The sequence below is a fragment of the Ovis canadensis genome, chromosome 5, assembly GCF_042477335.2.
Source record: "Ovis canadensis isolate MfBH-ARS-UI-01 breed Bighorn chromosome 5, ARS-UI_OviCan_v2, whole genome shotgun sequence".
Lineage (NCBI taxonomy): Eukaryota > Metazoa > Chordata > Mammalia > Artiodactyla > Bovidae > Ovis > Ovis canadensis.
In genome coordinates this window covers 61,739,970-61,764,716 of record NC_091249.1, presented here as the reverse complement: position 1 = coordinate 61,764,716, position 24,747 = coordinate 61,739,970, and the positions used below count along the sequence as shown (strand labels likewise).

At 46.2% G+C, this 24,747-nt stretch overlaps 1 protein-coding gene across 3 annotated transcripts in view; it reads left to right on the top strand.

The window, feature by feature from the left end:
- KLHL3 (kelch like family member 3) overlaps nucleotides 1–23,768 on the top strand; it is a 130,302-nt gene extending 106,534 nt beyond the window's left edge. For all 3 annotated transcript variants that reach the window (XM_069592145.1, XM_069592143.1, XM_069592144.1), the window contains exons 9-15: nucleotides 2,981–3,098; nucleotides 3,581–3,778; nucleotides 5,518–5,619; nucleotides 8,825–8,953; nucleotides 12,370–12,510; nucleotides 14,882–15,025; nucleotides 19,180–23,768. In XM_069592145.1, the coding sequence (XP_069448246.1) occupies nucleotides 2,981–3,098; nucleotides 3,581–3,778; nucleotides 5,518–5,619; nucleotides 8,825–8,953; nucleotides 12,370–12,510; nucleotides 14,882–15,025; nucleotides 19,180–19,208 (861 nt within the window). In that variant the 3' untranslated portion in view covers nucleotides 19,209–23,768. The remainder of the gene's footprint in view (nucleotides 1–2,980; nucleotides 3,099–3,580; nucleotides 3,779–5,517; nucleotides 5,620–8,824; nucleotides 8,954–12,369; nucleotides 12,511–14,881; nucleotides 15,026–19,179) is intronic.
- Nucleotides 23,769–24,747: the final 979 nt, after the last annotated feature.

Genomic DNA, 24,747 nt, shown 5'->3' with positions numbered 1-24,747 from the left:
CCCGAAGCTTTGCCTTTTTTTTTGTTTATGGCAGAAGCTTTGATAGTTGCTGCAAAGAATTGATAGCTTCTGTCTTCTGGAGGTTGAATCAAAAGATGGGAAAAGCTCCCTCTTTCACTTTTTGCTTTTTTCCTCAAATTCTGTCCCTAGAATTGTAATCTGGTGTCCAACATGTCTTAATCCAAGAAAGAGATATTCTGGCTATTTTTTTTTTAAACTGTGTTTTTTAATTTAACTCTTTGTATGTGGTCTTTACTATTCATTTATTCTAAATAAATATCTGAGTCATTACTTTTACCTGGTAGCCTAAGGCCCAAGGATTATCTTAGTAATTGAGGCAGATTTTTTTTGTTGTGCTGGCAGGGCTAACTGTCTAGAGGGGAGACAAAGTTACCAGACAGAGCATAAAATTGGGCACTTTTAGTGGGAGAACCCTGGGCGTATGTAATCTTGGGGAAGGACCTGTGATTCAGCTTTCGAGGTCAAGAGGTTCTCTTGGAGGAAGTGATGTGTAAATTGAGACCTGAAAGATAAGCAGGTGTTAGAGGAGGGGAATCAGATTGGGGAAGAGTATTTTAAGGAGAGGAAACAACTTGTGTGAGGATTTTGGATACTTGAGGTCATTGCAGAAAGAAAGCTAAAAACTAGTTTTATTCCTACTTAGCCCCAAAATCAGATGTCAAAGAAAATCCTTTAAATGGTTTGACTTCATTTTAACTTGACCAACTCAAAACCAGAAAGGCAGTACAAATTCTAGGTATGTTTATGAACTCAGGTCATTCAGCCCTGGAGGAAGAAGTTGGGCATTGTCTGAAGTTTGCCAGGAGGCTGTGTTCATTAACGTCCCCTCTTGAACTGTTCGTGGATCTCAGACAAGAATTACTGATAGGAAATAATGGAGAATTCTGCATCTCTCTGAAAAGGACTGCTCCTGACAGAGAGCAGCAGACCTCCTGAGCAGAGGAAAGTCAAATGCAGAACATTTATTTCTGGAGGCAACAGCATCCCTGAGCCTGGACTATGTGTCCTGGGTTCCTTTGGGATAGTCCAGAAGTCAGAACTGAATTCTGAGTTTTTGAACACTGGTCACTCACATTTGGTCACAAAGGAGCTGCAGACTAACTCTGATGACCATTGACCACCCACATGGGCAGTGGGTGAGCCTGATTCTAGAATCCTGGGGCATAAATAATTGATTTTGAGCAATGGTGGTCAGCCCTATATCTGTCTCCCTCTATGGTGGATAATGTTCAGCTGAGGGGTGTGCTCCTGTGTGCTGACACAGATTTCGATGATCACTCTTCTCCCCAAAATCACTTTGAGGAGGAGTAAAGAACACTATGATAAGTATAATGGCAAAAATGGTTAATGGCACATCATCAGGAAATCCCTATATTTGTAGGAGGAAAACAGTGGTTATCAAAGTGTGACTCTTCGAATTGCAGCATCAACATCAACTTGTTAGAAATATGTATTCTCAGGCCCACTTCAGACCTACTAAACCAGAAACTCTGCGGGTGAGGCCCAGCAGTTTGTGTCTTAACAAGCCCTCAAGGGGATTCTGATGCACACTGAAGTTTGAGATCCACTGGGGTAAATAAGACAAGCCTCAGGTAATGAGAAGATCCTGTGACTTATATTGATTGTTTGCCTGTGACTTCATCTCTTTCTCTCCACTTAAGAAAGCATATTGGAATGAGTGAGTGAGAGTAATGTCGTTGTGGGACACCCATGAATTTTGTGTAAGCTTGTTGAAATATGTAAAATTTTGTTAACTCTGGTGCTTTAATTTTTATTTATTAATAGCTCATGACAATTGTCATAGCAATGGGGATACCACAATAGAGTGATGACGTTCTGTTGCTACAGCCAAAACAGTGACTTTCATTATTTTGTTTGTTTTTAAATACTACATCCTACACTAAGAAATATGCTTAAATTGCTTTACAGGAGACACATATGTGTATGTATAACCAGAACAAGTATTTCATGAGATAACATCCTTGTGGTATTTTCTGTGCTGTTCTATTAAAAGTGTGCTGATTGAAACTTTTTAAAATTGATTTCATAAAAAAAAAATTGATTTCATGACCCACCAAAGAAATGTGACCTGCAGTTTGAAAACCATTGTATAGTGAGCTGTCCTGGCACAGACCCTGTCTTTAGAGTGGGGTAGTGAGTAGCGGAGAGGGCCTGCCTTCACCTCTGTGTCAGATGCGCTTGGCTTTCAGTCTCTCTTCTGCTGCTCTTAGCTGTGTGGCCCTGGGCAGTTTCCCTATATTCTCTGAGCTTTACTTTCCTGACCTATCAGTGTGGATGGCAATATCTGCCTCACTAAGTTGCGATGACAACATACTTCACATGATGACTGGCAGTGGTAGCTGCTACCCTACTTGTAGAAATAGTACTAGTAACATTTTTCAGGACATCATCAGTTACATACATCTTTGTGGTAACCACCACAAAACAGTGTTTTACAATTTTTTTCCCATACTCCAGTGAATAAGTACCCCCTACAGTCTATTCATTCAAAAATATTTTTGAATTAATTTTATCTTAAAAATGCATCCAACTTCTATACTCTATTCTAAAATACATTCATATGTTGAGATATATATATATATATGAATATTTTGTTTCAATATAAAATTTAGTCTCCTTGCCCCCGGTCCTTAAGGACACGCAGATGGTAGAAGATGCCCCAAGTGGCCTCACATGGCCCTAATACAACTGTGAGTAGGGGCACTTGGGAAGCATAGACTTAATGCTTGTGTTTCTGTGGGAAGATGTTCACTAGACTTTTCTTGAATATTCATACTTGTTGGTGATCAGGGGCAGCATCTTCATGTATGTAGCTCTGTAAACTGGCACTTCAGGTCATCCATGGACCCTGAGCAGTGAGCATGTATGTAGCAGGGGTTGGTGACCCATAGGTCTGGATGTTGGGGCAGCCAGCTAATGTCCGCTTGTCTCTCTGGAGGTCATGATCGTGGTTGGTGGCCAGGCACCCAAGGCCATCCGCAGCGTGGAGTGCTATGACTTTGAAGAGGATCGCTGGGACCAGATCGCTGAGCTTCCCTCCAGGAGATGCAGAGCAGGTGAGCCGCGCGGTCTCCCGGTGAGCCGCGCGGTCTCCCGGTGAGCTGCGCGGTCTCCCGGTGAGCTGCGCGGTCTCCCAGTGTGCCGGCTGTCCCTAGCTCCCCCTCCCACCCTGCGGGTCTCGGCAGGGTGCTGAAATTCTGCTCCCTGGTTCTGAAAACATTGTGCATTCCACACTCCCTTCCTTTCCCTTCCCCACCTGCGCACTTTCTAGCTGTACCTTCTGGGATCGGTTCTTATGTGCTTAGGGACTTTAGGCTAATGCAAATATTTGCTTGACACAAACAAAATTAGCAATGCAAATCTGAGAAGAAATCCAATGAGTCCCATAGTGATTTCCAAATATCACAAGTTGGAGATCACCTTCTTTGTTAAACTATCAGTATTTATATGCCTGCCTCATTCCCACATTGTCACTTATCGAAATGTGAGTCGTCAGCTGTTTGAGATGACCCTGATGCCTTGGTTTCCTGTGCCTCAGGTGTGGTGTTCATGGCTGGCCATGTGTATGCAGTGGGCGGGTTCAATGGCTCACTGCGTGTGCGGACAGTGGACGTGTATGATGGGGTGAAGGACCAGTGGACGTCCATCGCCAGCATGCAGGAGCGCCGGAGCACGCTGGGTGCAGCTGTGCTCAATGACCTGCTCTATGCCGTGGGGGGCTTTGATGGCAGTACTGGTAGGTCCTGGACTCAGTCACCATCCAGCCTGAGACATGCACTCCATGTTACTCTGGTTTGAAGCTTCCCAGGTGGCACAGCAGTAAAGAATCCTCCTGCCAATGCAGGAGACATAAGAGATGCAGGTTCGGTCCCTGAGTTGGGAAAAATCCCCTGGTGTAGGAAATGGCAACCTACTCCAGTATTCTTGCCTGCAGGATTCCATGGACAGAGAAGCCTGGCAGGCTACAGTCCAAGGGGTCACAAAGAGTCAGACACAACTGAATAACAACCCACAAGCCTGGTTTGCTCAGCCAGCTCTTGGGCCAACCTTTGGTCTCTCTGTAGCTACTGTCCCAAGAACATACCCATCCTTCCTCCCCTCCCAGCTTGTGTGTCAGAGTCACACCTTCCTACACACACAATACCATCCATGTGCTCTCATTTCTAGGTTCCAGGAAGTACCCTACCCTCAGAAGAGTCCCTTTTATCCTTTCTAGTGTCTGGGAACTCTTTTACTCCACAGACAAATCATAGAGCAAGCTCAACTGGAGGGTGTCTCGGGACTGTGATCTGAACCCTCTGCTGAACAGACGGGAGAGCTGAGGTTCAGTTGTGGGAAGAGACTTGGCTTGAGTCACACGCCTTTCTCCATTGCCCTCCCTGCTGCCCCACCAAAACTGTGCAAGGCTGTGACACTGCAGAAGCGTCTCCTTGCTCCTGGTGTTCATCTCGCTCCAAAGTCAGAATCGGAAACTATTGATACTAGTGGACATGGACTTGGAGAAATTATCTTGCCTCTTCTATCTCCAGGTGGAGGTCTCTGTAAACACTTGACTCTTTTGGTCCCCAGTGACATGAAAAACAATATGCTTTATCCCTCTGAAATTTCATTTCTGTCTTCACTAGTTGGTAAACGTTTGCAACCTTCTCTTTGCCTCTTTCATGTCATTCCAAGTTATATAGCACCTCCGGAGGCTGCTTCTAATGAGGGGGGACTGGGAATAAAGAGAACAAAGGATAGTGGGGCATTGTTTCTTTTAGGCATTGCTTTTGACTGCTAGTAGAAAACCTGACTACACCATAGCTTAAACAAATGAGAGCTTTTGTTTTACTTGTGAACCAAAGTCAGAGGTTGGCAGTTGCTGACTTGGTTTAGTTGTTCAAGGATCTTGGGCCAAGATCTTGCAGAGTCTCTTAGACTTGTCCTCATGGTCACAGGGTGGCTGTTACAGCTCTTGCCAAAACGTTTGTATTCCAGGTAGCAAGAAGTAGTGGGGTGGGGGGAAGGGGTCAGGGCTGAGAAGGGGGGCTCTTATCAGAAAATCAAAGGCTATTTCAGAAATCCTGCTTAGATTGCATTGACTTGGTCACCCCCAGCTCTAAGGAAGTCTGGGAAGACAAGTTTTCATCTTTCTAGCCTCTAAAATTGAGGAAGACAAGGGGAAAGAAGGTTGAAATAGGTGTTCAGTGAGGCAATCTCAGGTATTTAGTCCATTCTGTGGTTTTATGATTTACTTTAGACCCTCATTCTTCTCACAGCCCACTCTCTAGGTCAGGTCTTAGTGGTCCCCTCAGACAGACACTGCAGATGTGTTTATGGAGGTGCCATGGGATGCATGGTGAGGCAGAGGTATTGCTGAGTCATACTCCCCCAGGTTTTCGGCCCCCAGGTCTGCACTCTTGCCCCATCCTCACTCTCAGCCCAGCAGGGTGAGGCCTGGCACCATAGAAACCTCACGAGTTGCTTGTCTCCCAGGGCTGGCGTCGGTAGAAGCCTACAGCTACAAGACCAACGAGTGGTTCTTCGTGGCCCCGATGAATACGCGCCGTAGCAGTGTAGGCGTGGGTGTTGTAGAAGGTAAGGAGCGACAACGGATGGCTTCTTTTCCTGCCCTGGCCCCCGGGCCTTCTTCCAGTGTCCTGGCTCTGTTCCTCTCCTTACTGCCGAGTTGGATACTAGTTTCCTGATTAGCAGATGAGAGAGGTTGAGACTCAGAGAGGTGTAGCTACTGGCCCAAGGCTAGAAATTAGGTGAGCTGGACTGTGGGTACCAGGAGGAGCCTAGAGGGAAAATGCTGGGCTCTCGTTTTGGCTATTTATCTATATCACAAGATGGGAAGTCCAGAGTCAAGATATAACCCAGGAATACAGTGTGTTTGGGAGGGTGAGAGTCAGTTGTTTAATCAGTTTTGTCCTCATATTTTATGTCGAGGATTGTCAGCAGAGCCCTGAGTGAGGTGGGTGACTTTCCCCAGTTGTGATTAGTCTGAAGGGAAGGTTGGTGCTGGGTCCTGCTCAGTCAGGAATGATGCGTGTGGTGAGGTAGGAAGAGGGGTGTGGTCTGGGGCCTGGCTGGACAGCGCACTGGAGCGCCAAGCGCCTTCATATCCAGTTTCTCGTTTTGTTCCTAAAACTCTCTCGAAGGAGAAGGGCAGGACTTGGATTTCCTCTACTCTTCAGAAGGGGAAGCTGAGTCCCAAAGGAGTAATCAGTGTGCCTGTCCCACACTGGAAAAGAGCACAGTCACTCCTTGAACCCAGGTCTCCAGGTTCTAACTCAGACCATTGGCAAATGTTATTAGTAACTGAGAGGAGTTTTAGAAATATATATGACTTCAACATATTAAACCATAGAGTATTATTTGTACTCAACTGCTATACTTCACAGGACAACACTGACTTATTAGCCTGTCCTGAAGTGGGAATTTAGTGGAGAATCTGTGCATTCACACAGGTACACAGGCATTTTCTCTTTCTCACGTGTACACACAGCTCACACGAGTGCTTCGGGGAGAGTGTTGGGCAGGGAGTTAGACATTAATAGGAATGTAATTTTCTCGTGCTGCATCTCTTGGTCTGTACCAGTATTACATAGTTTAAATTTTAATTTAAAAGTATATTGTTCTAACACACAGAACAAGTCACCTTAGTGAGTGCAAGGATTTTGTCCTCCTACCAAGATAAATTGCTTCTTGCAATCTCATCCTCCTGGTGAAACAGAAATTGATTTGTCTGCCAAGCATAAGTGCTTTGTCTAGCCACCTTCCCATTCCCCCCCTTGCTCCTTAGTCAGGAATATCAAACAATAGTGTAGGGGTTAAAAATAGCGTATCCCTGAAAGGAGAAACCTTGAATGGGTATTTTTTCAGCTGACATAGGGTTGAGATGGTTGATGGGAGTTAGAGGAGATGCCTTCATGGCGCTCATCAGAAATATTCCCCCTGACCCCCTTGACAGAGGCTTCTGTAAGCATGTTCTGCATGGCAGAAGTGCTGTGCGGTAGCACACCCTGTCAACACGGAGGACAGACTGGGGGTTTATTTATCTTCTCCATCCTGAATCTGAAGCTATTTCGGCTGCCGCCTCCCTCTCCTCATCTCCTTACCACGACATCACAGCCTGACTGACAACTGGGGACAAAAACAGGAAAACCAGGATCTTTAGCTACCAGCTGTCCTGAAGAATCTCTACGTAGAAAAAGGGACAGTGAGGCTGAGAGATGAGGCAGAAGCTCCCAACAGAGCAGAGATGGTGTATTTTAGAGACTGGGATTGCCCTCAGGAGCGTCTTGTCTCCTCCACACCGCTGGCCTGTCTCCTCCCTTGTGATGGATAACTGGCCAGGCAGGTGGTTACCTCTGAGCCAGCACACACTCCAAGAGTAGCTTGGGTCCTGGGGGAGCCTGTCTGAATCAGGGTTTTGCTTTCTGTCTCAAGAGCCAAAGGGCCGGTTGAGAGGGCTCTTGAGGCAGAAAACAAAACCAGGCTCAGTGATAGAAGAAATAATTTTACATTTGATGCAGTAAAGTCTTGATGGTAAAACATTGTTCTTAGCCTGAGAATCTCTTTCTGACTTAAAATAACTGCAGATTTTTCACATATTGGTTGCATTCTTGGTGTGTCTCCATTAAGAAAGTACATATTGACCAAAAAGAAATCTTTTGATTAGGTAACCTTTTAAGTAGATTTGCATCTGGTGGTATTTATTTAGCCTGCAGCTAGTATACATCCTTATTATACACTTATTACAGTGTAGATCCTTATTATAACTCCAGGGTCCCCCATAGAACTGAGACCTCGGATGAAGTAGGACCCCCACACCCAGCACACACACACACAGAATCCCACTGCATTCTAAGGCTACATGTTAAACCCAAATGTTCAAATCTCTCTGGGAGAGCTCAAATACCAGTTTCCTGCCCCTTGCCCAACCTCACCACCATCCTTAGGCCAAAATGATGCTCTTCGATAATAGCTTACAGTACTTTATTATAAAAATAGGTGATGGTCAGCAGAAAGTAATACAACATTGTAAAGCAATTATCCTTCAATTTTTTTTTTTAAAGTTTAACTTGAATGTAATCCAATAGATCAATATTTTTCTTTAGGATTGCACTTTTTGTTTTTGGTTAAGTAAATCTTTGCCTATTCCAAGATAAAGAAAAAAAATAGATGATGGTACTCCGAGGTTCTTGTGCATGGCTCAGAAATTGTAAGGGGATCTTACAGCAGATCAATTCCAGCCACTCTAGCCCAGAGTGCACACAGAGCACTCCATTCACACACTTTGCCTGCCTGGGTGGTGGATAGAGTACAAAACATGTTGAAGACAATGTTTGGGTTCCTGTTGGAGAATATCTTTCTATATTTGTTCTGTTTGCTGTTGTGAGCCTTTAGCCAGACAGTCTGCCAGCCTGGCTGCAGCAGGGGCCCTTAAATTTTCCATCTCCCTGGTGCCTTGTTCCAGAGAAGATCTAATATAGTTCACCAGTGAGAATATGTTGAGCCCTGGTGACGCCAGGCCATAGCTTTGCACTGGGTGTTTGGGGTGCTTTTTGAGATAAAGCTTCTGTACTGCTTTGAGGAGGAGCCCAGGACTTCAGAGGAAGTAGGAGGCAGAATCATGAAGGATGCTTGCTCTGTTTGGTCTTCCTGGGGAAGGAGCCCTGAACCCTGATGGAGGTGAGGGTGTGCTGGTGGGTTACAGGCGGAATTTCAGCTACGCTCCAGTTTCATGCCAGGGTCCAAAACACCCTCCCACCCCTGGCCACTTTGTCTGTTCCAGGGAAGCTGTATGCTGTCGGGGGCTATGATGGGGCCTCTCGCCAGTGCCTGAGCACCGTGGAGCAGTACAACCCAGCGACCAATGAGTGGACATATGTGGCGGACATGAGCACTCGCCGCAGCGGCGCAGGTATGGGGTGGGGTAGGGAGTTGGGGTTCAGGGGGCAGGCCGTGTTTGTTCTCACCGGTGGGTCTGGAGGCCAAAAGCTTAACGTTCTACCTTATTTTCCCTCCCTCTTGTCTGCTTTCAGTGTATGTAATCCCACTCGCACCTTTGCAACGAGTTAACCTTTCTCAGGGGGATCCCTCTGTAGAGAACCAGTGGGATCATATTCCCTTCATTGTCATCTCTTCCATTTGTTTGGAGGTGTCCACATCTCTTGAAAGTGAAACTTGCTGTGTGCCGGGTGCTGTCCTAATAAGCACTTTCTATGTCTCATTTATGTTTAATCCTCATCACAGCCCTGCAGGGGTTCACCATATAGCTCACACCATGTAACTCCACTTAGCAGGTTTAGAAAGTGAGCCATCCAGGGGTTAATTAGCCCAAGGTCCTGTCATTCATCATTTTCATTAGTCACTGGCAGAATCAGGATTCCTACTCAGGTCTGTCTCCCTTCAAAGTTAGCTTTTTCTGACCTCAGATGATCTGAATCTCGTTCTTATGAAGTCCCAGTCTTCCCTGGAAAAGCTAAAGCTTGCCTGTCTTTGTCTTAGGGGGTCAAAAGTCAGGTTTGTATTTGGAGATAAACTGGTGTCTCTTCCCCAACTTTTCTTCACGTCAGCCCCCTCCTGGGGGAAGGGCAGGAGCTTTGGGATTTTCCAGGAAGTGGAGCAGCAGCCCCTTCTTCCCTGCTTTGTCTGCCCCATCACGTGGGGGCCCCGGGGAGAGGGTCTGGGAGGGCAGACGGAGGTGGTGGGGGCTGGGCACCTGCTCTCTGTCCCCGGTTCCTGTGGCAGTGGTGACTGATGACCACCCTGGCTGCCGGGTAGGCCATGTGACTTCTGGGAAGGGAAGCCACAACTGAGAGCTTTCCCCCACAATGTTATTACTTTATTATCTTTGTATTTTTGAAGATTGAGTTGTGATCTCATTTTATACCACCAAACACATGACCACTTCCTCAGCATTCCTTGAAAATTAGGCTGTTTTATTTTATTTTTTTTTTAGGCTGTTTTAATATTTTTCAAAAATCACTGTATACTCACTTACTAGTTAGAAAAAAAAAAAAAAGCTGTATGACTCCATTTAAGAAGCATTTGTGTTTGGAAGGCTATTTTTAGGGAGCTCATCTCTGCCGACCCTGACAGGTTGGCCCTGAACACACAGCACATGCGTGGAGGGTAGGAGGCCTGGACCTTGGTTCTGGGTCCACTCGAGCGTGCTGTGTGGTCTTGGCCTCTGCTTCTTCAGATGTGAAATGAGTGGGTTGCAGTAGGCATTCCCGATGGTCCAGTTCAGTTCGTGTCTCCTGGTTCTCCTTCCTTCACAGGACTCTTTTAGCAATTTCAGTTGATAGTGTTGCTAGAGTCTTCTTTGTACTTACTGGAAAGCCTATGTGTGGCTGAGGTGTGAGAGCTAGTGGTCACAGCCCAGGGAGCAGGGGCAGCTCCTCAGGAGCAGAGCAGCACACTGAGGCGTGTGGCTGTTCCTGGGAGCACCTGGAGCTGAAGGTGTGGAGAGGCGGCCCTGAGCAAAGCCGAGCACAGAGCCGCCTCAGAAAGTTCAGCCTCCTCCTGTGGATAAGCTGCCTTTGGAGGCCTTACTGCTCTGTGTCGGGCTGCCCAGGGGTCACTGCTGAGTGGATGCCCTCGGGCTGCTCGTGCCTCTCACCTGGGCCAGAGGCCCTGGATGGTGACGAGGAAGGCACAGGGACCTCAGTTCAGGCGGCGTCTCTTTCCCCGAGGTGGATTCTTTCCTCGGTGCCCTGGCCTCAGGCTCCTAGGGCAGCATTGCTTTAGAGCTTCACCTCCCTAAGATTCAGGGAAGCCTCCCCTCTGGAGTTGGGCTCCCATGTACTTGTCCTAGTAGGTGTTCGTTGCTGGCTAAAGCCCGGAGACTTTGGCATGGGGGCCCCGGTGGCTCACACTGTTCACCTCTGTGTGAACTTTAGCGGAGGAGGCTGCAGAAGGGCGCGGTGTCCCTGAGTGCCTCCTCAGCAGGGGTGGGCAGTGCCCGCAGATGGCTGTGCGGAAAAGAGGCCATCTCTAGGTTCCAGCGGGTGCTCGTTCCTCTGCACATGGAGAAGGGGAAGGTGAGGCAGCTTGGGAACACACTGAATTGTAGTTTTTAAAAATCAGTCCATCGGATAGCCGCTATTGATGCAACACCACCATCTGCTGTTAGTTTAGGGCAACTGCGAGGAACCATTTGTACACCCGCATAATTACTGGTGGGATTTTATGCATCTTGTCATTCAAGCAGTATTTGTTAAGAACCTACTATATGCTGTCAGGCACAGGGCAACCTCCATTAATAAGGCAAGCGTGGTTCTCGTCCACATGAAGTTTATATTCTGGAAATTGAGACCTTGGGTCTGAAACCTGGCTGCACGTCACAATCACCTGAGGTACTTTTTCTGATTCCTGGCCGATGTCTCTGGGAGTGAGGCTGTGGAAGTCTATGTTTTCAAAAATTCCCCAGCTAATTGAGCTGCAGCCTGTCCATGGAGTGGAGTAGTCTGTGGTCCACTGAAACTACCCATCTAGTCCGGCTCCCTCACTGTACACAAGTGAGAACCAAGGCCTTGAAAGGGCAGTACCACCTGGTGGGCAGGTTAGAGACACAGGTCCAGAACCCAGGTATCCTGGCCACCACGTCAGCTGCTCTGCCACCCACCTGCTTTCTGGATTTTATTTCCTTGATTTGTATTGTTGTTGTTCAGTCTTGTCCGACTCTTTGTGACCCTATGACTGCAGCACGCCAGGCCTCTCCGTTCCTCATCCTCTCCTGGAGTTTGCCCACGTTCATGTCCATTGCATTGGTGATGCCATCCACCCATCTCATCCTCTTGTATTAAAGGATGACATCCCCTTGACTTGTATTAGAGAATGTCAAAAGGTTATGCCGAAACCTATGAACGATGCAGTCCTGGCCCTCAGCTGAGGCTTATCAGCACCGAGAGTGGTTCAGGGCCCCTCTGCCACTTAGGAGGAGAGCCCAGGGGCAGAAAGGATGGCTTCTGATTCCAGATAAGCAGGGAGGTCTCAGCAGTCATGATCTCAGCACACCTGCTGTGTCGTTTCCATTTGAAGTCTCTTTACTACACACACACACACACACATTATGTATATTTTTATGTGTCTTTAAATAGAAATGAGGTCATATTTGCCTTCTATTTGGAGGTTTTCTGGTTGGTGATTTTATGAGGCAGGCAGGGTGTCATAATATGTGTTTTACAGATGTGGACCCTGAGTTCTAGAGAGACAAAATTGCACTCCCCGTGTCACCCTGCCGGTGACGGCTGTCCAGGACAGGTGCCAGGCCTCCTGGTTTCTGGTCACGGCAGCCAACCTGAGGCTGGGACTCTGTGCTCTGCCTTTCAGGGGTTGGGGTCCTCAGTGGGCAGCTGTATGCCACAGGTGGGCATGACGGGCCCTTGGTGAGGAAGAGTGTCGAGGTTTACGATCCTGGAACAAACACCTGGAAGCAGGTGGCAGACATGAACATGTGCCGACGCAATGCAGGTAATGTGATGGCTCCTTCCTGTTTCCTTGTGGGGATGTTGTGGGCGTTTTCTCCTTGCAAACACTGGCCCTAAAAGAGGCAGAACGGAGAGCTCCCGTAGCCTGGGGCCGAGCTTGTATCCTGAGCAGGGAGTGTCTATTTGCTGGGCAGGGAGAGCATGGAACCCCCAAAGCTAGCCAGAGGGCCTCCTCTTAGAGGCAGAAGGTTCCTTCCTTCCCAGTGAAGCATGATGACTTTCACTGCACATGGATGGACTCAGACCCAGAGGAGCAGTGTGCCCAGGCCCAATGGCTTTGTTGGGTAGCTAAGCCTAGAGCTCTGTGGACAGGGCCACACAATAACACTTGGTTCTATCTTTTCTGTGCCAATGTCTGAGAACCTCTCACTTCCCCCCAGAAACAGATTTCCTTCCTTTCAGTGGTATCCATGAAAGGATTTGTGATCCATTCTCCAAAAGGACCACTTTCCTTATTCTCTTGTTTGTATTTCCTGTCTCTCCTTCCCTTCCCTTCCCCTCCCCTTTTCCTTCCAGTAGGAATGATTTTCCTTAGAGTGTTTAGAGTTTTGTTCTTGGAGACTGATACCTCTATTAAACCATTTCCTTTCAGACCTTTGCCCTATGGGTCATGTCTTATGTTGGTATATCTTGCTTTATGCCCTCTCACTCTATCCAAGTGTTGCCTTAGCCCAACTTCCCTGGCTGGAAATACAAGCAGGTGCCTTTCAGGCATACTTATTTCCTTTATACTCAAATTACTTGCTCGCTAAACCCATTTGCAGCTGACTTGTTGAAAGTGTAAATAGAGGGGAGTTTATTAATTTGCTCATTGTCTAAGCCTGCTGTGATATAACTTGGCATTTGGCCTTGAGCCACATGAATAAGGAATTACAAAACCTTCAAGGCAGCTAATGCAAGAATTAGGTTTAGATGTAAATGCATGGGTATGCACACGTTTGCATATAGATATTTCTATTTTTTATAACAAGAATGGAATCTTGCTGTAATACCGCTTTATTAAAACCTGCCTTTTTAGATCCACTTTACAATCTTTTATGAATATCTGATTATAACACTAAGCCTATTTACATAATATTATTTTAAATGGCCGTAACATAATTTAAAGAGCCAGGCTGCTGTTGGACATTTAGGTCATTTCCATCTTTTCTGTACGTAATGCTTTGGTTATTATAAATAGCCTTTATAGCTAATTAATACACAGATTTAAAATTATTTCTTAGAATAAAAGGTCAGAAGTGAAATCTTGGATTCAGAGGGAGTATATATGTTTTTGACATCGCCCAGGAAAGTGGTGCCTTTTATGCTTACCAGTATTTGAGAGTATGTTCACCAACACTGGTAATTACTACTTTCTCAGCATCACCCACCCCTGTATTGGGCTTCCCTGGTAGATCAGGTGGTAAAGAATCCACCTACAATTCAGGAGACCCCAGTTCGATTCCTGGATCTGGAAGATCCCCTGTAGAAGGGATAGGCTACCCACCCCAGTATTCTTGAGCTTTCCTGGTGGCTCAGATGGTAAAGAATCCACCTGCAATGCAGGGAACCTGGGTTCAGTCCCTGGGTTGGGAAGATTCCCTGAAGGAGGTCATGGCAACCCACTCCAGGATTCTTGCCTGGAGAATCTCCAAGGACAGAGGAGCCTGCTGGGCTAAAGCCCATGGGGTCAAAGAGTTGGACCCGACTGAGCATCTGAGCACATAATCCCTGAATCTTATTTTGAAAAAAAAAAAACACAGAATATTGGACTGTGGCCTTTTAAAGTCTTAATTAGTAGTACTTACATTTTCCTACTCTTGAGTCCCTGTTACATGAGACCTTGCCCCAAAACCAGCTGCCTCTGAGATCAGGGTGGGTGGAAAGCCTTTGCCCTGAAAACTGTATGTAGATTTAGACACCAGTTGTATGAAGGGATCACAAGCACAACCATTAGTGCCTCACAGTGTTGATGAAACAGGGCTTATCAGGGAACCAAGCAGAGTGGAAGTAGTGTGGGTGAGATCCCTGGGCTGTCTTCTTTCTTAGCTCAGATTGAGCGTGGGAGGCCTGTGTGCCTGTGCAGTAGAACAGGGCCTGTACCTATGGTGCTCTGTGCCAGAGCAGGGAAGATCTGTGGGCCTGTATTGTTGTGAAAGCTGCCTGGTCAGAGACATGACCTTGATAGGAAGGGGGATCCTCAGAGCCCAGTGACTGCTGGGTATTCATTCGCTGAGCAGACTTAAACCTGAGGAGCCAAATATCTATTGTGCTACCACAAAGGGAAGAGTGCCCCCAGGGCAATCTAGACTTGTCTCTCGCCCACTCCTGTGCTCCTGCTCTCATGCCTCCTCTGGCCTCTATTTGATTCCCAGGGGTCTGTGCAGTGAACGGGCTCCTGTATGTGGTTGGTGGGGATGATGGATCCTGTAACTTGGCTTCGGTGGAGTACTACAATCCTGTCACTGACAAGTGGACGCTGCTGCCAACCAACATGAGCACAGGGCGGAGCTATGCAGGTCAGTGTGCTCCACCCCACCCATACCCCAACACTAGGGCCCGGGATGGGGTGGGGCAGGTGGGGCCCAGGTCAGTTTGCTTAACTTGGGACCAGGGATGGCAGAGGATCGTCACATGTCACCACTCCTTCATGCTGTGCCCACAACAGATACCTGAAATTAACACTCATTTCCCCAGTGAAGTTAAAGGTAGCCTCCAAACTCTTCTTAACAGCGTTCCAGGGAATCCCTTCCAACTGATCTCAGTTGTCATAAGAGGTTTTAGAATTTCATTGCCCTTCCTGACCAGCCTCCAAAACCAGGAAGTACAAGATAATGTACATGTAAGTGATAAAAGGAATGTGCTACACAGGCTCTAGGACATGACATGTGAGAAATGCCAGAGTTAGGGAATACTTCCTGGAGGAGACAAAGCCTGCTTAAACTTAAAGGCTGGGTCACAGCCACACAGATAGCTGTTTTTTACCAGATACCCACTCCCTGCACCACAAAGCAGTGTGTTAGATATGGTAACTCTTTCACAGCTTAGCTATTTCCCCTCATGTCAGACATTAAGTAGTTCTCAGAATCTTCTTTTGCTATAATAAATAATGCTCCAATAAATAACTTTGTTTATAAATCTTTACGTACAAGATATTCAACAATCCTCTGGTTGAATGAGACTGTATCCTTCCATTTTATAGATGATGAAACTGAGGTTTGGAATGTTTAAATAATCTTTCCAGGATCATGTGACTAAAAAAAGTGTCAGAGTCAGAATTCAAACCCAGTCCTAAGCCCATGCCTTTTGTGCTGCTGTAACTCAGGGTTGGTGGGGGGGGGCGGGTGGGTGAAGCAAGAGAGGGAGGAGGGAGGAAAGAAGCTGCTGTAGAAGCTTTTTTTTTTTTTTTTTGGTGTGTGAAATCAGTTCCCTGACCAAGGATTGAACCCATGTCCCCTGCACAGGAAGCACAGAGTCTTAACCACTGGATTGCCAGAAAAGTGCCTGTGGAGGCTTATTCCTGGTGGGGTGTGTGTGTGTGACAGTTTTGGTGAGGTGTAGGGCACAGGATCAGAGTTGGTGGGGCTGAGGTCAAGGGTCTCTAGGGAGACAAGCAAATATATCTATGTAGCCCAGCTTCTTGTATCTGGTTCTCCAGGAGCTGGAAGAGTTAGAGCTAACATTTATTTATTGAGCACATACAATATGCCAGTCATTCTCCTAAGTATTTTATGACCATTATCACTCACTATGACTCCAGTGGTATTCTTATTCTGTGTTTCATTAGAAAGGTCACTATTTCATTTTGTTTGGATTTTAGTGCAAAGAAAGACTATGCCGTGCAGGCTCAAAGGGCTTTGTATTGCGTTCCGTCTGCCCAAGGCTTCAATTAATGAACTTATTTTACTTTTTTTTTTTTCCTCATTGAGGATTTTTATCAACTAAATAGAAAAGATTTCAGGGCATTTTGGTCCTAGAGTGATTCTGTTCTCATTGTTACTTATTAAAACCAGCACTATCATTTTCTCTCCGAAGCTGAAGTGAAAAGTGCAGGGCATTTTCCTATATGAGGCAGGGAGGCCAGTGAACCATACCCCCTTGGCTCCATGTGAGTTTTAATGAGAGGGGAAAGTGCAGGTGTGAGTGGTTAGAGTTTTGGGTATGTGCTGAGTATTTCATGTCCATTTCTTTACTGTTTGCTTACTTCAGAAATAGGTGGGAGGGAGATGAGCAGATGTGTAGTTTATTTTAAAACCCATTGACTGAGTGAATCTGTTGTCTTAGAATCTAAGGAAATGGCCTGACATGCCATAAGATTTATGGACAAAGTTATTTATTGGAGCATTATTTATCATAGCAAAAAACTGAAAACTACTTATTGTCGGATGTGAGGAACATAGCTAAATAAGCTGTGGAATATTTATACAGAAGACGTGTTTTTAATATAAGAATATGTTTGTGACAGGCTGTTAGGTTAAAAAAAGGATGATGCAGAATGTATGTACCCTGTGAGCTCGGTCGAGCAGTCCTGGGTCACGGGGGTTGGAGTAGCTCCTGCTTACAGAAATGGATATTGGAGTCACATCTGAATTCAAGTCCCGGCTTTGCCACTAGCCCTGGGCCTCTGGGCAAGCCAGTCAGTCTGATTGAACCCCTGTTTTCTCATTTGTGAAATGAAAATAAAACCGTACAAGCCTCTTGGGGCTGTTGTGAGAATGAAATGTGAGAATATGTGGACAGCGCCTAGCACAATGCCTGTCTGGCAGGTAGAAACCACTCAGTGGCTGATTATGACTATCATTAGAAGTCAGGATATATTCCAAAAAAGAGAATGGTGATTCTCTTTGTATGTAGGGATTAATTTTGTTTTCTTGGTGTTCTTCTGTGTTATCTAAAATTTCCATAATGGGAATATTTTATTTTATAATCAGAAAGCTTATATAAAAAGCAATACAGGAGCCTGCTTTGTAAAGAAATGCTACCTTGAGAAGGAGGAGCCTCAGGTGCAGGCAGGATGTTCTGAAAGGCAGATAGCACGTCTGGGTCTGAGGACTTGGATTCTGCCACCTCTGATCTTTTCTCTCTGAACCTTTATCCAGATATCGACATGAAATGCGTGCCTCAACAGAATCTCACCATTTGGGTGTCCTGGGCTTTCTTTTAGCAATGTTCTCTCAATCTCATTTTCAACCAGATTTGATAGTCTAGTCATGGGAATATGTTAAAGTAAGGCTTCTAGTTACACCTTACCTGTAAGTTAGAATTTGGTTCAGCTGCAGGTACCAGAAAACCTCAGATACTTGCTTAAATAATGAAGTATCTTATTTGTATGTATGTATTTGTCCCAGGCAGAAAGGAGTCCCTGGCTAGCCTGGAGGTTCAGACTGCTATTGAATCAGGTTCCTCCTGTCTTTTCTGTTCTGCCAGCTTTATGAATAGCTCCTGCTGCCCCTTGCACCTTACGTGAGCTTTTTCCGGGAAGGTCAAGGGAGAAAGCCAAAGCTGCAGCACTGGCAGACTTGTATTTACAATTGTATGGGCCAGGATTGCAGCACCTCCAGCTGCAAGGAAGTCTGGGAACCTGAGCTCGAAACTTGCTACTCTCAGTAGCAGAGGACAGCAAGTAGAAGGGGTGTTGGGTGAGTCAGCCTGCAAATGTCTGCTGCACAGCTGCAGCCCATTACATGTAAGATTTTAGGCTCATAAGTTAGCTGTTGAGTGTGGTTCAACTTGGCTAAAACAGTAACACATACAGACATGTTTGGAATGTTTATCCATGCGTAGAATTGAGCATTGGAGGGATCTTTCAGTTAGATGGGCTTCCCTTGATAGCTCAGTTGGTAAAGAATCTGCCTGCAATGCAGGAGACCCCAGTTTAATTCCTGGGTTGGGAAGATCCACTGGAGAAGGATTAGGCTACCCACTCCAGTATTCTTGGGCTTCCCTTGTGGCTCAGCTGGTAAAGAATCCATCTGCAATGTGGGAGACCTGGGTTCGACCCCTGGCTTGGGAAAATCCCCTGGAGAAGGGAAAGGCTACCCACTCCAGTATTTTGGCTTGGAGAATTCCATGGGGTTGCAAAGAGTCAGACACAACTGAGCGACTTTCACTTTCACATTCAGTTAGATGACCTTAAATACGTGGGAACAAAGCCTAAAGAGGTACATGGACTTATCTGAAGCCACAATGCAGCTTGAGTGGTGGCAGAGCTAGGATGGGAATTTACTTGTTCTTGCTGCCATGAAGTCAGTCCATTGTTCTTTCCAGTTCATTTCCATGTCTGCTAAAAGGGGACATGAATCACTCATCACTTCTCTTAAAGATACAAACTTAGAGCTGTGAGGTTTCCAGTGAGGGTGCTGAGTGCTGGAAAGAGGAGTCATTACAGTATGAGATGAGTTGGTGTGATGAGGCAAGGTGAGACCTCTCATCTGTGGCGTTGAGGGACTGTGCTTTATGTGCTTTATGTTTAAGCATCTTGTAGGGACTTAGCTGTTACAGCAGGAAGTAGCCGGCTGCTTCCTGAGTCCACAGGCCCTTCAGTGTTTGGGTATAAGTCATGCCCATTTCCCTTGACTGTGGCTTGGAATGCTGTTCATGAACTCCTTGAGACTCTGAATAAGTTTGCAGAAACTATTAATAATATGGTAACTTTCTCCCCTTTTCATCTTAGGTGTTGCTGTGATTCACAAGCCCTTGTGACCCCAACTCCCACTGCCAGGAGGTGGAGGAAGGGAGGGGTGCTGCCTGTGACTCAGCACAGCAGGACCACGCTGGTTGGATGCCACTCGCTGCCAGAGTCTGCAGTGGGGCAGGGACTGCCCTCCTCCAACTTGGCAGTATCGTCTGGGTGGGAAGACAGTGGTTGACCCCTGGCTCCCATGAGGTGTTTGTCCCCTGCCCTGAGCAGTGGGTTCCTTATAGTTCTGGCTGCACCTTTGAGCATTGTGTGTGTGTGTGTCTGTTTCTATAGGGGTATTAGAGAAGCTGGAACTTGTGTGTGTGTGTGTGTGTGTGTGTGTAGGGGTGTGTGTGTACGTGCGTGTGCAGAATGTTTTGCTTCACTAAGTTGGGGGATGATGACGGTCTACTCCATTTCTGTACTACTGATCCTTCTGCTATGCTGAAAAACAAGTCACAGAAGCCTCTTCTGGATTGGCCCCTGGGGTCCTGGGGACTACTAAAGCTGCTGTGTACTGGAAGTGCAGTTGGACACACCAGGAATGTCCAGAAATGACCAGGCCCGTGTACTGGCCTAGACCGCTGGCACTGTCTGCAGAAGAGTGGGGCTCTTTTGAAGCTGCCCCGTGTCCTCTGTGCGCTAGAGCTAGGACCATGGGTTCTCCAGCCCCTCGGCTGGGAGCTCTTCCTTCGCTTCTCCCAGAAGTTCTCGTCAGAACTGCCTGGTCTCCGGGCCCCTGGGAGATTTTGTCTCTTCAGCTGAGAAAACTCGCTATTCAGTGAAGCACTGAAAAACACACTGGAGAAAAAAGACATGGGAAACAAAAGGAACAAAACCAAGTGCTAGGGCTTTGGTCCTTGCCCATAGTGGTCTCAGAGAAGACCCTACTTCTGGGTTTTCCCGGGATAGGACAGCCTCTGTTTATACTTATTATCTGGGTTTAATTATTCAGAGCATCCCATTTTACTCTCATAAGTGTTCTGGTTTGGTGGTGAAGTAAAAGGTCACCCTACCTCCAAACCCAAAGATAGGTTTTTCCTTGCACTGGATGGAGTCATGTGTGATTCACATGGACACGGATGACTTTAAAGGGGTGTACCGGCTGGCCCTGGCCCTCAGCAGTCTGTGATGAAGGTCCTAGTCTGTCTGACACCCTTGTCCTCTCCCCCATTCCAGGCCTATACCATCTCTCCAGCCCCTGGAAATCCCACTCCTTGCTTCCGTGAGGCGGGACATGGTGCTAGGCCCTGGATGTGTGATGTGTCTCAGGAATACTTGCATTTTGAGAGAGGAGCTTGATGAAAGCTTTGCTAATTCACAGGTAAAAATGATTAATGACAGAACTCCAGGCATCTGGAGAGGGGTATTTGAGGGCGCATAGACTCACTTGCATTAAAAAAAAAAAGAACCTTAAAGCTGTACTGTTCCTGAACTAGCAAGTTGCTTATATTGGAATTTCCAGCATAAGGAGGGGAGATCTTATGTCTGGAGCAGCCTCACAACTTGGGGACTGGGATTTACCCTCCCTGTTGTCAGGGTCCACCCTTAGGGAGCCAAGGAACTTTATGAACCCTGATGTTGGACTTCTGATACAACTGGGCCCCTTCCAAGCAGATTTTGCAGGAGACTGACATTCTTCCCACTTCACCCCAAGTTAGAAACCCAGGACTCTCCCCACCGAGTTGGTCACCCTGTGTATTTACTGTATATTTATTGTGCACGAACCACTCAACTCTCTTGAGGGGGAAACATCTCCTTCCGATGTTGAGCAGATATTATATCAGTGAGATGTTTGGAGAACACCAAGGCACCCAGGGTCTTTAGCAGCCTTGGGAAGAGGCTGAAATATCCAGCTTTGATGGACCTGGAAGAACAGTTCCAAAGATCCAAAGAGATCAAGACATGTTGTTAGCTGGGCGTTCCGCCCTTACCTGGCACGGAGGTGGCTGTGGTTTCAGAGCTCTGCCTGCCTCTGGATCGGAAGCTGAAGGAATGTGCTTTCTGTTCCAAATGTTGTTCTCCTCCCTCTCTGAGGAAGGTTTGGGACTTTGTTTCAGGCTGTGTGTGTGTGTGTGTGTGTGTATGCGTGTGTGCGTGCATGTGCGTTGGTGATAAGGTTGGGGGTTGGGGTCTGATGCGTGCCATCACACAGCTCCTGATTTCAGATGGAACATGAAGTACCCCCCAACACTTAGAAGCTGAACTTTCATGCTTATCTTGCTTGTGTAGGGGAGGCTACTGTTCATGGTCATCTTCCCAGAGAGGGTCCCCTCCATGAGAGCTAGCCAGCGTGTTTTCTGCTTTTGGATTTTCGCTGTTGGCCCCTTCTTACGTCTCCCTGCCCAGGAAGTACTGCCCCTGTTGGCAGTGTTCTGAGGCTGTGTTCATCTCACCTCCATGCGTCCTTTCTCATGGGGACTAGAACACTGGTACGTCATCACCAAAAAGCCAATGTGCTGTATCTGCCCACAGATGCCATCCAACACTAGCCCTCCCTTTACCGCCATATGATTTTCTCCCTACAGCGGGCACAACAGACTTATTTTCAGGTCTGTGCTGGTCATGTGGTAGGTGAGACCCCCAGACCCCTATTCTGACGGCCGCAACTGCTTGTGAATGCAGCTTTGCCAGTGGTGTATCTGAAGTCTGATCACAGTGATGAAATGGAATTGCAGCCCAAGGTTAGAAGCAGCTTAGACTCTGCTTGGATACTGATTTGGACAACAGAGAAGTCAGACTCTGAATTCCAAAGTTATTTCTCTTAAGTACCCAATGGCATCTCTCCATCTAAAAAGTTGCAGTATTATGCAAATGAAAGTGACCTCATTTTCTGCTATGCAATAAGAATACTTAATTCTTTTTGTGACAAACCAGTTGCAATATCCCCTAAGATGCTTTCTGAGCTGTCTTACTTTGATATCTGTTGTGTAATGTTTGTATCTTCCTGAGCCAGATGCTTTCAAAGATTGCCTTTTTATAAAACTGAAGCTATAGCTTTCAGGCTAAAATTTTAATGTAGATATTTTTATAAAATAATTTTTCATGATATTTGAATTGCTTTTTATTATCCATGATAATGAAATGTTATGTTCTATTGTGTCATTCACTCAAGCATCATTCATGCCTGTAGGTATTTTCCCTTTGTTTCGCACCTTACCCAAACTGATTTTTCAGTAGCTCCTGGCTGACTTGGAGGCTTCTTTCTTACAACAGATGCAAGGGAGATTGCTAAAAACACACACAAATCACTGGTGTTTCTTTAGTTGTTTAGGGCTTAACATTAAGCCTAACACAGCACTTACCCATCTATGATGCCTGTCTGCTTTTTCTGGAGACAGGCTTTCGGCAGGAGTGAGGCAGGGTGAGTCTGGTTGGCCCATCTCCTCGCATCTCTCACAGTCTGGCCTGGAGTCTGGCATGGAGAAGCCCAGGGAAAGGCCCGCCCTTCAGCATATACTCCAAGGAGGTTCTAGGTCCAGCTGACTAGTCTTCATTCTTTCCTATCTCCTTGTTCTTCAGAGCTTCAGGCTTAAGCCCTTTGCTGCTGGATGATGTATGTCTCTTGAGAAAGCATCTTGTCTAGGAGCTTGAAAAGAGTGGTCATGGACCCTGCTAAGAATGTGATCAGCGTGTGCTTTGCAGATGTTCATACTATACTTACAACTTACTTGTCTCTTGAAGCTGTGTCTACACTCCAGGCTCTATTTTGTGTATTTGTCTGCCAATTAATCTCATTTAAAGAATCTTTATTATTTTGGGGACAGGTGCCATTTGACTTGCCTCTGTGCTCCCCATTCGTACCTTGGTGGATCAAGTTGGGAAGCTGAGCAAACTCATAATCCAATTAGCTGGAGTTTTTCTGTTTGTCTAGAGAGGCGAGGAGGTTAGAATGTATTTTTTTTTAAGTTTTTGCACTATTTAGAGTCCTAAGCCCCTCTTGTTTAGCCATGCTGTGTATCTAGTGACCGAGCAGGAGAGCTTGCAGCACCTCCGACATTTGGGAGTGTCAGAGGCCTCTTCCGTAGTGGATAATCACAACCTCAGAGCCCCTGTGCAGCCCTTGTCATGGGGCTCGTGACTTACAGATTCAGCATTGGCCAAGGCAGTGATGAATGGGACTGGAGCATTTGAAGCAACAAAGTGCCCCAGTGCTACCTTCTCACCTTTGGTTATGAGATTTCAGATTATTTTACCCCCTTTTCAGTGGCAATAAGAACCTTTGTTGGACTTCTTGTTTAATCCGTACATAATGTGTAAAATACTTTCTTTGAAAGCAAATTCAAGGCACTGAATCTGTATGTCTGTGTGGGTGCTGTGTCCGTGTGGCTGTCCACTGGCAGGCAGACTTGATCCCTGATGCCCTGTACACCATACTGCATGAGTCAGGCCCTTGATTGGGTGTTCTCTGCTTGGATGGTAGGAACCACAGAGCTTGTGAAAGAACACTTGTCACCTGCTCCACCGGTTACCGCACTAGCTGAGGAAAACAGTTCCTCACATGTACTCTTTTAATAGGACTCGTGTTCTAGTTTCCTATAATTTATGTTCCTTTAATTTTAATAAAAGCTAAACTGTGAGAACCTTTCTCGGTATTTCATTTCTGTCACCCAGCCTCTCAACCCTGTCTCAGACATGAAAAGGACAGACCCACTCCTGCATGCTTGCAGTTAAAAAATGTTTTTTCTTCAAGATGTACTGGACAGAGTCTGGGTTCCTTTGGTGTTTATTGTCTGGCATAGTGCCAGATCCATGAAGCTCTTCAGTGAGGCCCAGAGAGGCCAGTCCCTTCAGTGGGTATTCACGGTCATGTGGACAACTGCCCAGTGATCACTGTGAGGCGAGTGAAATGGTGTCAGGCACCCGAGGAGGAAGCAGAGATTTGGCTATAAATAAACATTGATTTTTTTTTTAAAGTTTGTAACAAGAACTAGAGATTGTATAGATATTTTGTTATGTTTGAATCATTAAAAATGCAAAAATATTTTATCAAATATGCACAGCTATTTAATAAATATGTTGACTTATAAAATATCAAAACACATGAAATAATAGTCATAGCTAACGTTTACTGAGTATTTGCTATGTGCCAGCACTTTTCTAAGTACTTTGCTTTTATCCATACATTTAATCCTTATCATGGTCTTCTGAGTTACTATTATTATCTTCGTTTTACAGATAAAGATGTGAGATGCAGAGGGGCTAGACAACTGTCTGAGGTAGCAGTGCTGCAGAATATTGGTCACTCTCCTGAGCCTGTGTCCTTAGTCTTCTCGCTCCAGCTATGAGGAGGAGAGGAGGGTGTGCTGAGAAGCACCAAGGAGAGGGAGGCCCCAGGGGTCCCTGGGGAAGTACAAACCTGGCTCAAGAAAAATACTGCAGCCTGAGTTTCCAGTCTTTTGGACCAACAGTGCCCCAGTGTTACATTAATGGTGAATAATCACATTTGTTACCGTAGTGACAATGGCACTGACCACTATTGACTGTATCCATCCTTGGACAGAAGCCTAGAGAGGTGAATCTCGTGGTCTGAGGTTGTGTTATAAGTGAGCAGGGGCACAG